We start from the raw sequence: 14,453 nt of genomic DNA on the forward strand, positions 1-14,453 counted from the left end.
GCTCTTCTGCTAAAATTAAGGGTCAATTGTTTTGGTTCTTGTGCAATGCGGAGAAGAGGAGCTGCATCTCAGTAAAGAAAACAATTACGTTAATAATTACATTTAAAGCTTTTGTGTCAAGGCCTTGCTTAATTTTCCTGCTTATCTCCAAGTCTCTTTCCCAAAATACCCATTTGCATCAATACAGTAAGCTACGAACTGATTTTTAAAATACGAGCAGTTAATGGAGTCCTTGTTAACACAGAGTGGTAGCTTTGAAGATAAGATGCACTTCTCATGGACGCAGGGTCCCCTGTGCTATACAGAAGCTTTTGCGTTTCTTGTTTGTTGGTTTTTTTTTTTTAATAATTGCAAAATTATGCCTCACAGTAGTCGTCAGTAAATTCTAAACTGTTAGAACTCCACTCAGTACTTTCCTGAGAGACAAATACACTCCCAGTCCCAGGCCTAATCTCTTCACACCAGAAAAGGAAGACAAATTCTCCTCCCCCCCAAAAAAAGATAACAGCTGCAGCAAAGCCAACACCTACAGATTAAAGTAACTGAAATATACAGTTTAGGAGCACATTCTTCAATTGTGTTGTACCATTAGGATTAATGCTCAAGCTCGTGCTTGATCTTGCACGCAGCTCCTCTGCCTTCCTCACCTCTCCATGTCAGCTCTGCTGCCCTCTCCCCACCGCAGCAGCCTCCATGCTCTCATCTTCCCTCTCTGCCAGGCAAAGCACCTACTTTCATATCCGTTCCACTTTAGACCCTTTTCGATTGTGTCTCTGTTCTTGTGCATTTCTACCCATTCCAGAAACAACATCTTGGGTGGATGGAGACCTTTCAACTCGAGTTGAATTGAAAGGTGATTGACAAAAGTTTTTATGGATTAGATGCATAGTTATTTACTTAAAGGTAGCTAATTGGTGTATTTTTGTGAATTACATTTCAAATTGCAGGTCACATAAAAAACTTGAGGTTGTCTGTGAATTTACTGCAGAACTTTGTGTTATTTTGTGTTATTTTGACATGTAAGAAAAGTTGCCTGTTACCACTAGGCTTTTAAAATGTAAAAAGAAAGTTCTTTTGGCTGGCAGCATTGCTTTAATTCGTAAGCTGCAGGACAGGGTAGAAGCTGCTGTAGATTGCTTTCATTGATTATGATCAGTGCTTGAATTGGCAGAGGAAGAAGTGTTACGATGATGAGAACTTGTCTTATTGTTGTGATTAGCTGTTACCAAATTCTAATTACTGTGCATGATGCTAAAATGTGTAAGCTGCTGACACTTAGAGATAAGGAGATGAAAAGAAATCAGCTCATTCCAAATAGCTATTATGGTTTTTTTTTTCATTATTATTGTTATTTTTGTGCACTCTCCTGAGTGGTGCTTTAGAGTGCCTGGATTAAGTCATGGTTTTGGCTGTAAAAGCTGCCATCAAACTTTGGTTGTGTTTAAATAAGCTGTAAGTATCAGGGGACTGAGTAAGATCAGGGTTAGTGAAAGGTGATGAAGAGGAATTCAGTTAATGGCATGTGCATCTGCTGAGTGAATGCATTGTTATTAGCTATTAATTTGGTTGCTGTAGGCAGGATTGAGAAGAGGGTAAAGCTCAGGATCCCAATTCCCGTAGGAATAAGCCATGGGAAGGTGCTATTTCTGCTAGGCTGGCTGCTTCAAAACTGGCATTTCCACAGAAAAGCAGAGGTTTTTGCTCTGTCTTCATCAAGAAATCTCCTTTGTCTGGGAGATGGGCTGCTCTTTTCCAGCTTTGAGGCGTCACGGTAGGGACACAGTCCTCAGAAGTTTTGTAGAGTTTCACTTGAGCCATTGGGGAAGCTCTGCACCCTGGGGAGTCCTGCAATAACTACTGTGCTGCCTTTAGAAAATGTTTTGGGATCCTCTGGGATGACAGATGCTTGTGTATGCACATGTAACATACTGTTAATAATTAGAGCTGATTGGATATTCAGTAGCAATTACACTGGCTATGAAGTTAGCCCCTTCTTTAGGCTTACAAGTGGCTCACAAAACACTGTTAAGGCATATTTTTAAATGTATGTTTTATCATAAACACTGACAGATTTAATTTGAACAAATAATGTCACGTCTGAGTGTTTTAAAATTCTTGCTGGGCTGTTCATTGTCAGTTGTTAATGGTGCACGTTTGGATTTCTGAGTCACAGGGTAAATATTTTCTCTTTTGAATTTCTAGGATTAAACATGAGTTTCGATTATAATTTTAAGTGCCAGTCCCTCTTAATAGTGCGTCTTCCCCCATGCGCAGGCCCACGTGGCATGTCTTCAAAAAGAACTGCTTAGAGAAGAGAAGTAGGTCTGACTGCATCTAGCAAACATGAGGAAAAGAGAGTATTTGCATTTTCTCTCATTCTCCGTGTCACCTGGAAGCTGGATTGGAGTTTTCTTTTGCAGTTTTTCATCATGAGTTGGGTTATTTCCCAGATCTGTATGTCCTTGTGTGAATCTGAAGGAAGAGCTGTGATATTTTGGAATATTGACTCAGGCTGAATCTGCATCCTGTGGTGGAGAAAGAAAAGTTCAGCCCCAATAGCTGCATTTCCCATATTCTGCAAAACAGAGCTCACATGCAGAGCCATGCTCAGTTTCAAATTCATATTTGCTCCTTGTACATGTTCATATACACTTTTAGGGATCCTCTAAGCCTGCTGTGTTGGTAGAAAATAATTAATAATAGTAGTACCAACAGCCACAGTTGGTTTGAAAAGTGACTAAGCAAATCTGAAATTCTTTAGAGAAGCCTGTTTTTCTGCTGAGGAACAGCTCTCCGCGGGCTGTTAGAAACTCCAGCTTTGCTTGTTACTAGAGGAACTGAAAAGGAACAAAACTCAAAGATATCATCATATATTTCTCTGTAATTGGAGGACCGCTGGTAACATCTGTGCTATGTTCTTGTCCAAGAGACATAAAAATCCACACTAGCAACATCTATATATCCCCTTCATTCACTTTGTGTGCATCCATCGCAATTTACAACAGACCTGAAGTAAATTTTGTACAAAATAGTGATGTGCAGTGCCATAAATAAAAGCTGTTCCCAAGTATATGGCACACATGTGTATCTCTCTGCTTAGCAGTTAACATTCTTAGAAAACACACGTTTTGTCTGGAAAAACAAACCAAAACAAAACCCCCCCCAAAACCCCCAGAACAGCAGCATTCTTTGGGAGAACGCTGAAGAGAACAGGATGAGAGCAGGGTTGATTATCCTTTTTCTGCCCACCTAGCTTTGTATTTTCCCTTTGCATTCTCTCTTCCATTCCTCCTCTTTTTGTATGTAATAGTCCTGCAGTATATAGAGCATAAGAATCATTGTCTAGCAGCAACGGCAACCTGCTTGAGGAGCCTCCATCGCCATTAGAGGCTCTTTCCAGAAGAAGTAATTTCCTTCTCCCTATAAATTATGCATCAATGTACATTTAAGATTCTGAAATGATGAACAGAAGATGAAAGCGATGTGGAGTGTTGCTGCTCCTATGGAGCTGAATGCACGATGTTGTATACAGGCTTGAACACACCTTGTTAAGTCAAACCTGCACGTGTTACTGTCCTAGTACTCCGCCTGTAAAAGCATGGAGGTAGGAGCTCCTCTGACTTCCCCAGCCTCAGCTCTGTAAGAAAGACTTTTTATCCTTTTGGAAGGCAGAAAGTGGGAAAGATAGCAACATGCGTCCAAATTGGTCTTTCCCAGATGGACTCTGCCAGCCTGAGCTAGCACAGTTCCTGGTCTCCCTTGCTCCTGATATGTCTGGAGACCTTCCTGAAACCTTCCAGAGTCTCAGGTTGAGATCTGTGAGTGCTGGAGCATGCATGATCCCCGTGGCCTTTCCCTGAAGCTGACAGCATGCACAGCCTCAGCGTTTTAAGGGACTTAGATGCTCTAATGGGAAAGGCACTTCAGTCAGCTAAGCAGGAGTTGAGATAAACAACTAGCATTTCCACACTGAAATAAGGATATGTCATTTTGAACCTCAAGTGTGCGATGGCTGAGCAGTATGAAATGCGTTGGGTGAGTGGAACTACTGCATACAGCAGTGGGGCAGGTCAATGCAGAGCTGCTTTGTTAACATTCAACTCAGTGGGCAACAAAAATACACGTGCATGTGTATAAAAATAAATGAAAAAATAACTTTTTTTTTTAGCACAAGTGAGGTTTTAAAGTGCCTTTGCACAATCTGCCTTCGGCATGTGGTTTCCATGTAGTATAACAGGTAATAAAGGAGTGTGTACGCTTTTGTATGTAATTACGTACTGAAAAATTGAAAAATGTTTTCAGGTTATATATAGTCTATGGAGATAGATGAAGGATGTAATCAACTGTACATGTATATTTTAGGGAAGAATTCTGTGCTGCTCCCACAGTTGAAGCTATATGCGTGCACCCCCACGTGGGCTTATACAAAGCTAAATAGGAGAGCATCCTTTATATTTTGTCATGCCAGAGAGTATGGGGACAATTTTTAAGTTCACCCTTGTCATCTGAAGGTGGCAAATGAAAATTATTATTAATTCTTGAAAGGGAAAATGTGGGCAGTTTTATGTAAAACTGTTGTATATCACAGAACATTGTAAAAAAGTAAAAGATATGCCTTGCAATAAGCCTGAATTCCTTTAATGCCCAGCGCTGTGGGAACCAATTCCAGATCTGAGATTCCTGTGGAGCGTTTCAGGGCAAGTCAGGCACTACTGTGGTGTTTGAGGTGAAGACAAACAGGAACAGTGAAATATCTCTGTGTGGTTCTGGCATCAGTGAACCTGCACTTACTCTGTATTTCTTCCATGGTCACTTAAAATGACAGCGAAGTATCCCAAGCACTTTGCACTGTTTGCATCACATCTGGCGATGGCTGCCAAGAGCTGTGCGCTCGCATAACTGTGGGTGCATCTATGTTCCTTCAGGTTTTGCTTTAAGGTCTGGTTGTTCACTTCTACCCAAGTTGACCCAACTGCTGAGTTTCCTCTTTGAAGAAAGCAGTGCCACGTGGTACCTTTCCTTTCCTCTCCTTTGACAAAGTTTTCTTTCAGAGAGAGAAGAGTTTTTGCTTTTTAAATGCAACATCCACCCTAAAGAACCTGTGTATTAAAGCAGGCCATCTTGCCTTTCATCATTTATCTGTGTGATGGCAGTCATGAATTTTTTATTTTCTGCAGGGCTCACTCCAGATCTGCCACAGCATTGTGTGGGTGCACGCATGTAAAAAGGCTACTAATTGAAATTCAGATGTAACGAGATGAAGTTTTGCTATTCACCGTGACCGCCTTTTGTTTTAGTCCTTGTACGCTCAGTGCACCTAAACAATGAGACCATTACTTCTCCTTTTAGATTCAACAAGAATAACTTAAAAGGCAAGAAATATTTTCTTGTCTGCTCTAGAGATGAAATATGCCCCCCCCCAAAATGGGAATGGTGCGTGTTAGTTTATTTACTTACTCACTTGTGGGGAGAGACAGAGATTTTAATGGAACTGAAAAGAAAATAAAATAGAAATCTTGTTGCTACAAACTGCTCTCTTTTGAAGATGCAAATGTGTTTCTATTGCCTAGGTAACTATTATGGAACGCCCAAGCCTCCCAGCCAGCCCCTCAGTGGGAAAGTGACTTCCACCGATGCTTTGCAAAACCTGCAGTCTGGCTCCAAGCAGTCGACTCCAAAGCGAACCAAGTCTTACAATGATATGCAAAATGCTGGCATAGTGCATACAGAGAATGAGGAAGAGGATGATGTACCTGAAATGAGCAGTAGCTTCACAGGTAAAACGAAAATATCACAGTCCATCAGTTATGATACATGGGGAAGATTTTTAGAGGGGAGGGGTTTTTTTGTTTGTTTTTGGTTTTAATGGGTTTCCTGCAAAGCTGCCCATCCCAGACAGAACTGGCTGTCCACACCAGAATGGCAGGTGTCTGGGTGTGGACAATCACATGTACAGTTGTGTCTTCTAGAGGCCTTGTGGGATTGAGGTTGTTGAGAAAAAATGGGGAAAAGCTCAAATCCATTAGTTGCAGAAAGTTCAAGGAAGAGTTGAGTTATGGTTGACAATTCCAGTCATTATAAACACACAATATGAAATGGCTCAACCAGGATACGTTTGAAGTTAATTTTTGTTCCTTCGAAAATATGTTGCTGTCCTTTCCCCTTCCCTGCATCTAGAGATACGTGTCACATACAATTACTAGGTCCTTTTGTCCAATGTACCTTCCAGCAAACCAAGGGTACTTGCTGCAGGAATGAGGTCTGAAGCACGGGTACAAGCTCTCTTTTATGAAGGCCTTGTGTCCTGCTGAACAGAGATTGAAATCCCACCATGGCTACCTTTGAGCATTGGCTGAAAGATCATTGGGAACTTTTGCAATCTAAAGTCAAGTGCTGTGCAGGCAGATTCAGAGCAAAGTACTATCGGAGATGAGTTTCCACAGAAATGAACTGGAAGTTTGGGAAGCTCTGAGGGGCACGAGCTCTTCCCCATCTTCCCCATGTCTGTAATGCTAGTATTTGTTAGCACTTAGAGCATTACTTCGTCAGCTCAGTTTCAAACCCTGAATTAATCTTCCTAGCCCCCTTGAGGTAGGTACTCAGCAAGCAGCATTATCCACACCTTCAGGCCTTTCTCAGCTGCTTGCTGTGGGTGCTCACCATCACTGGCCCTTGGTCCTTTGTCCTCTGGTCACTACCTACCACCATGACAGTTTCACTTCCCAGCCTCTGATGAGTCATAGGAGCTGTCATGCCAGTTACTACCTGCTGATGTCCTGGCTCTAACATCTGTATAGAGCTTCAAAAGGATTTAGGCTGAGATTTAGTTTTGACCCACTTTGGGCGAGTCAAATGGCTTTAAGGGTTGTGCTCCGTTACATCTTTCTAACCCAAATCACTCCTGGCTGGCCTAATCCCTCCCAGGCTGGAGTTTCAGTCTCTGCTTACCAGCTCCTTTACAAAGTTTTGCGCCTAAGAGTACTTTGTCACATGTTGTGACGTGGCAGCAACCTCAGCCCTTGTCACAGGGTCTGATTTTGGGAGGAAGCTGGTGCAAGATGCTGTCTGACCTCCTTGCTCCTTGTCTAAGTTTGGTGCCCCTGAACTGAGCCTAGCATCATTTCTTTTCCTTGTTTTCCTTCACAAGATGAAATACTGGAAGGTGCAGCTCATCTGTCACAACGTTATCACACCCTGGCCCCTTGCCTCCATTAAATGGGCACAGAATCAAGGAAAGAGTTATTTCTCGTACACCAAAGTGATTCCTTATGCTTATTTCACATGTAAGTGTGCTAGCCATATTAAAATGCTCTCTCTTCCTTCTCGATGACTTGTGTTTTCCAGACTTTGGCATGTTTACACTCACATTCTTAAGCTGGTGATGATTCATTCATGCTTCTTTATCTTGTCAGCTTCTACCTAAAAATATCAAATGCCAGGAAGGCTAGAAAGCAGGCAGCTGAGGGTACTGGTGTAGTCTAGATCTTTTTCTTCGCTCTTCTCCCAGTTTATTATTTTCGGTATCTTGCCTTTTAGTAAAGGCAGCACACAGACTAGAAATAGCTCGGGAGCTGCAGTTAACCGCCCCGCCAGAAACCAAGGCTGTGGGCTGTGAGCTGAGGATGTCAGTGGTCTCCGGTCTGGAGAGCAGAGGCAAGGCTGCGAAGTCCTTTCAGTCCCGCTGCTTGGGGACTTGGCAGAGTGCGACACTGATCTCTGTGTCTTTTGCTCAGTGTGTTGCTGGCTACATGTACTGGAAACTGGTGGTCTCAGGTGATTTGGAAGTACTGCCATTGATTTTCAACACCTGCAGGAACCAAACAGAGAAAATCCCTTTGCTAGATGCAGGGGTAATTTCAGAATTTGTCTGTTATTGCCAAAACCTCTCTGTGAAGGAGTTAGGGGCACAGACCTGGTTGTGGAAAGCATTTACTTGATTAGGGGTGCAGGGAATGGGCAACAGAGTTTCATGGATACGGCTCAAAACTGCATGGATGTAAGCATCAGAAATGTTTCCTTAGAGGGAGGAGGGCCAGATACATCATAAAATACTCCTCAGTGACTTTGACTGACAGGATACAGTGATGAACAGTGGAATAAACCTCCTCAGACAGCTAGAACAGGCACTAGTGAGCAGCAGCATGTGGATACATGGTATAGTATGGTTTAACTTTTATGTAAAAAAAATATTGCACTGCAGTAATGATGTTCACCATTAGCTTGTTTGCTCTGAGCTTCTGGCTACCTTCTGCACTTGTAAAAATCTCCCCTTTTGATCATTCTTCAAACAGGAAATTTTATTCTCCTAATCTCTGTCCCACAATTGGCACTGCAGGAGTAAACCTGTAAGCCTGCTCAGAAGCCCATTGAACTCGTCTACATCAGTAAGCCTTGGCCTCAGACAGCTTGGAAGACTTTGGTATCTCAGCAGGGCCTATTAGAGCGAACACAGTAGCTGATCACAGCTTCTGATTTGCACTGGCGAGGGTCTGGCTGGCAAAGTGTGTGTGAGGGCAAAGCAAGCTCGTCCCTGCTGGCAAAAAGACTGCAGAGTCTCTGCCCTTGGTTCATCTGTTGCTATGTCTTGTGAATTAAAAAGCAAGGAGAGAAAAACTGTAAAGATAAACCCGGAGGAGCAAACGGGAGGAGAAAAAGATTGATTTTCAACTTTATTTGTGCTTTTTTACTCTACAGCAGAGTCTGGTGACCAAGACGAGCATAATACACATATCGTAAGAGAGGCAGCCCCACCGTCTGCGATTGATAGCCACACCAACGTTCCCACCACGGAACCATCTCAGAACCTCCCTCAATACCTACCTCCTTCTGCTGAGGATAACCTAGGTCCTCTGCCGGAAAACTGGGAGATGGCCTACACCGAGAACGGAGAAGTCTATTTTATAGAGTAAAGCACATTTTTGTTGTTCTAATTCCATCTCTTCCCCTCTCTCTCTGGGCATAAGCAAACCTCCATGGATGCATTTTGTGTGTGTATGTGTGTGCATTAAATATTTAGTGTGTACAGTTATGTTGCAGACCTGTAAGTTCTTCGCTGCTTCTAAAGGGATTTTGCATTTCCTGATTGGATTAACATCCAAATTACTCCTGAGTTCAAAGGCAGGGGGAATTGCTCATTTTATGAGGATAGTTAAAAAAGTAACAGACACTTATAAAATATGGGCCAGTTGTTTTCACCAGTGGAATAAAAACTCCTAATTGAAAGGCCTGAGACTTCATTTCTGGAGCCTGCCTCTCTGCATAATGCAGCAGAGAGAATTCCTCTGGTCATGTGCTCAGGCAGAAGCAAAGCCAGGGAATGGACTTTGTGTGTTATCCTCTCAGCAGAGCAAATGGGCCAAACGTGTTAGCATGCTCCAGTGGCTAGCAGAAGGCATAGCTCAATGCAGAGTAGCCACAGTAAATTTGGGAAAGCAAGAAGTACCTCGTGCTCTGCAGACTTTGCCTAAAAGCTGAATGCTGTCAGCAGTTTTATGATGATATTGATTTTTTCATGCCGTTAATAATAGTCTCTAATTATACTTGTCTAGATTTATTGAGATAGGAGTAACTTACAAAATGGGACCTGTTAGTGGAAGAGGTTTCTTGCACAGAGTTCAGCTAGACATTAAAATTCAATTAGCTTTTGAAACTCAAGCCCTTAGCTGCCCAAGTAGAGGAACTGGGTGAAGAATTGATTTTGGATTTGATGGTTTGTTTAATGCGGTCTTGGAAACTGAGATCCTCTGTCTGTGCACCAGAAGCCGGTGGCCAGTCAGTACAGAAGACCTTTCTCTGCTAATGCCCCTTCTGGTACTCATGTTGGAGAATCATGCTGGGTTAGGGCAGTGAGGGGAGCCATCCTGCTCCGTCATCAGGAGAGGGGACTTTTGGACAAAGCCAAGGAAATGTTCATCAGAGCAGGTTTTCCCTTGGCAGCAATGGTAGGGGAACACATCAGAGAAGAGAGCCAGATCATCTGAGTAGCTGGGAGGACTGAGAGTACCACAGCAGCTCTTCAGCAGCTGGCAGAGGGCTGCTGTAAAAAAAGGCCATTTTCCAGGGTGCTCTCAATTACCTGAAGAGGCTCCACCAACCCCCTAGTGTAAGCCAGAGTCTAGAAGGCACAATGCAAATTCTCATCAGCTGCATATCACGTGAAACTGAAATGTGTTCATTATCCCGCACATGGTATTCTGCCCCTCATTGTGTCCTCAGGGTGCCTCATTCTCTGACGTACTTTCTGGCTTTAATGTATATAATACAGACTGAGTAATAGCCCATCCAGCCTGCCATTTTCCTCCCTGGAGGAGGAGATGATGAGCACTAAAATGCTGCCCAAGCAGCCAGTTGCTCACTTTTTTGTCCCCACGTGGGCCCCTGCTCTCCTTCCTTACAGGTGCTTCAGCAAGGGGTTCTGCTGCTGCCACCAGTTTCCCCAAAACCCATCCCCATCGCTGCTGTATTCTCTACGTGCATGTGTTCTCCTAGCAATGCAGGACTGTAGCACCCTAAATAATTTGTTAGACTTTTTGCGGGACAATCATATATGCAGTGGAAAAATAATAGCCTGTGTATGCAGCTGTCTGTCTGACATGAAAATCTGGTAGTGCACCAACTGCTTCCTTCGCTGAGCGCGGATTGACCATTTTGAGGATACATACGCATAGGGGGTGATTTTCGTGCCAGAATGTTTTAGTGTGGATGCAGCACTGAACGACTGCAGTTCTATTAATTCTAAGGACACCCTGAACCTAGAAACAATTTACTTTGATTTGTATCAAATTAAGAGAGCAAGCTAATGAGCTGTGTGGACCCAAGCTGGCTCAGATGTCTGTACCATCATCTACAGCACTTTGGGTTATCAAGTCAGGGTGCTGAAGGGAACAGCATGGGAACATCTGAGCTGCTTGCACAGAACCAGCACAGGCCCAGTGGGGCCAGAACTGCGTGTCTGATAACCGATCCTGAAGGCTTGTAGCTGAAGCAATTTGGCTCTTGAGATATGTTTCTCTGGTGCTTTAATTGGGATTTTTATCACCCAAAGTATGCCAGTCCCTCATTACCCTGCATGTAGATCTCTGCAATGTTACAGGTCTAACACAATCCTGTCCCTCTGAGTATGGTCTGAAAGGCATTCAGCTAAATTTTCTGTGCCTCAGCAAACCACACTGTTGTGAGCCTTTGGTGAGCGAGAAAAAGTTGCAAGAAATATGCAAATATTTCATTGCGCTCCTCCCACCGCTCTCTTTCTCAGCTAGACTGAAGACTTTCTTATTTATAAGTTGGCAGAACCCCTCTGCTTTATTGATGTTAATTTGCCTGACTTGCTGAATTTCTGCTATTCAGTTTTCTAGTTGGCAATTAATTGCTCTGAAGCATACAAAAGGATTAAATGCATTTGCTCATCCTGCCTTGGGAGGGCTGGGTAGTAGGATGTGTAAAACAAGAACCTTTTATTTACACACTCAGATCCTAGGAGCAGGGCAGTCCCCTCTTCTTGCAGTGAAATACAAGTTTGCTGGTCGGTTGTTAGTTCCTCAAGGATGATAGCCCTCATTACAGCATTTCCAGCTTCATGAGACTATTGTGAGGCTAAGGTTAAGTTTGCAAACCTCTTTGAGACCTTCAAGGAGAAGTAAATAGCATTACTAAGGTATTGAAACTTAAAACTGTTAAGCAGTGTTAAAGGCTAAGCTAGATAAATGATACCTCAGGGACCAGAGGGCTGTCTTTGCAGGTTATATCTAAGATGACGTCAGGTTGTAGAAGAAGCATTATATTACAAGATTGTCTCTGTGTACAAATGCATGTATGGGAGAAAATAGTTTCTAGAAAAATGTATTTTAAGCCTGTTTAATACGCAGCCTTCACTGCTGGGACCAGCATCGCGTTACTGTCAGGGCACTTGTAGAAAGGAAGAGGTGAAAGTAAAGCTGTTCAACTTCCATCAAAGGCTTTGACAGAACATTTTAAATTGTGTAATTAAAAAGTTTTCACTGGAAATTTTGTTTTTGACTAATGCTTAGGTCAAATCTAGACAAATATCAAAGGTCTTTTGCAGGTACAAAGGTCACTGCATGGTTTAGGGAGGAAGGGAAACTTCTGTCTTTTTGTCAGGAGGCAAAAGGCTCAGAGACAGCTCCTGGAATTAAGAAATGAACCACCAAAGACAAAAGTTCGGAAACTAATATTATAATATCGCAGCTTTCACGTGCATCCTTCCAGTCAAGAACGCTGATCTGTATATTTTCACTTGTCACCTTTGTGTTTTCAATGGCAAGATTCTTGTGATTTGGTAGACTAGTTTGTAAAACATCAAATTGTAACGCCGTTTCTTCTGAAGCCAAAGCATGCCTTCAGGTCTGTTGAATAACAAAGAGGATATATACTTTTATGTCACTGATACGTCAGCTCTGCTTTATTAACAAAGGTCATATTTTCATTTTTGGTTTCCAGCCATAACACAAAAACAACATCTTGGCTAGATCCACGGTGCCTGAACAAACAGCAGAAGCCTCTAGAAGAATGTGAAGATGATGGTAAGAGGCTGAAAATAGTGAGATAAAAATGTGATTGGTCCATTTCTAGGTGTCTTTCTTCCTTTCCTTTTCCCTTTCCGATACTTATGTTTGGAAATACCTAAAAAAAAAGGTTTATTAGTACGTGCGTAGAGACAGTATCCGTTATGTTCTTGTAAAGTCACTGTCTGTGTATGTAAGATAGCCATTGAGATGGCAGATCATTTAATAAAAATCAGAGGTGCTAGACATAAGAGGCCTCTGTTTTTGCAAAGGCACTTGAATAGTCGCTGATGTTGAACAAGGCTCAAAGCTTTCTAACATGTTCGCTCCTTGGATCGCTGTGTAGGAGGAAAGCAACTGAGTCGCTGCGTGCTCCATTGTGTTATGCTTCAACCACCTGCTTTACATGAATTTGAAAGAGTTCTGTTGTTATTTCCTTGTTTGAGCAGAAATAACTAAATTGCTTCACTTCTACTGTCAAGTCCTGACAGTCCACTTAGTGTTATGATTACTGAAAACAAATTCCATTTGAAAGTGTAGAAGTTTGCCACTGAAAATTTACACTGATGTAATTTTGTATTCCTTGAGATGTTGGAAATGCAAGCCACTGTCCAATTTAGAGCAGCCAAACACAGGACAGTTACAGGGGGTTCTTTCCCTGCATCCGTTAGGAAGTGTTGGGGAAAAAAAGGGAATCATGATGAAAATAAATGTTTTGGGAAAACCTGTGTGGAAATTTTGATCTACTGACCAGGAAAGGTGATGGTTGTATGTGTATAAACAACGTATGTTAGACACATCTTAAAAATTAGTTTACTTCGTCAGTGTTGGTGCTGTCCTTGTAAAATTAGTTTTCGTAATATGATTAACCTCCTACTGGTGTGAGTCACTCAATAAGAGTTATGGAAAAGGTTCAACTCACTTCATCCCTTTTTTACTGGTAGATTCAAATCTGGCCTCCAGAACTGCTGTTACTATTTTTGCACATGCAGTTTTTCAACCTCTGCTTCCTTTCACGTGTGAGATTTTGCAGGATGTGAGAATTTGCCTGTGCAGCTTTCACTGCCATGATGAAGCAGGTCACCAGCTACTTAGTGCACAAAGCAGCATCCCCCCAGACCACAAGGATGTGCAAAGCCCAGGCAAAGCTGACGCCTGCTTCAGATCCTTAGCAACCAGCATCGTCTGTCAAGGAGCAAGTGGAGGGAGCTGGATTAATGAAGGCCTTGCTCTGCGCCTAAAAATGGATATGTCAGTGGGTAATCAGAACTGGAATAAAATTAAATAATAGCGTATGCAGGCAAAGCTCCCTCCTCCTTGCAGTTAAGTATTGCTGGCAATGTAGAGAGGGGGTTGCTAAGTCTCAGCACAAGCTTTCCTCTTTCAGAGGGTAGTTCTGCCTGAAGTACAGCTTCTGTCCTGGCTTTCTCTACCAGCAAGCCTCCCACTGCACCAGTATCCCCGGTGATGCCAACAAGTGGCCCACGCCGCTGTGGGGCAGTGTGCCCTACGCCGTGCTCTGAGGCAGGGCAAGGAGCAGCCGGTAGCATGAGTCAACAGTGGCTGGCTGAGCTCCTCTGTTAAATAGTTACAAGTCTCCTCGCAGAAGGGGAAGTCTTTCAAACCTCTTGTCTTCTTAGCAATTTTAAAACAAGCATTGGTATAATTTATTTAATTGGGGTTAGAAACATACAGCCAGGTATTTTTAAAATTCAATTAAGTTCATAATTTTACAGAGTAGTGGCATTTTTGTTTATCAGGTCCTTAAAATCAACTAATTTCATCTTCCCCCACACCCCTTCACTTCATTCACCAAGTTGCTCATTAATGAATATTTTTAATATTCAGTAGTTAAACCAGTTGCTTCATAGGTGCAGCAGTGCGCTGTTCTGATCTGCTTTGCACGTAAGAATAACTATTTTAGAAAACAAT

At 42.6% G+C, this 14,453-nt stretch overlaps 1 protein-coding gene across 33 annotated transcripts in view; it reads left to right on the forward strand.

Annotated features, from left to right (window-relative positions):
• Positions 1 to 14,453, forward strand: part of MAGI1 (membrane associated guanylate kinase, WW and PDZ domain containing 1) — a 359,200-nt gene that overhangs the window by 274,698 nt on the left and 70,049 nt on the right. For all 33 annotated transcript variants that reach the window (XM_075095718.1, XM_075095720.1, XM_075095721.1 and 30 more), the window contains exons 4-6: positions 5,571 to 5,777; positions 8,695 to 8,905; positions 12,457 to 12,539. In XM_075095718.1, coding sequence (XP_074951819.1) covers positions 5,571 to 5,777; positions 8,695 to 8,905; positions 12,457 to 12,539 — 501 coding nt within the window. The remainder of the gene's footprint in view (positions 1 to 5,570; positions 5,778 to 8,694; positions 8,906 to 12,456; positions 12,540 to 14,453) is intronic.

Source organism: Phalacrocorax aristotelis, chromosome 6, assembly GCF_949628215.1.
Source record: "Phalacrocorax aristotelis chromosome 6, bGulAri2.1, whole genome shotgun sequence".
In the NCBI taxonomy this organism is placed as follows: Eukaryota; Metazoa; Chordata; class Aves; order Suliformes; family Phalacrocoracidae; genus Phalacrocorax; species Phalacrocorax aristotelis.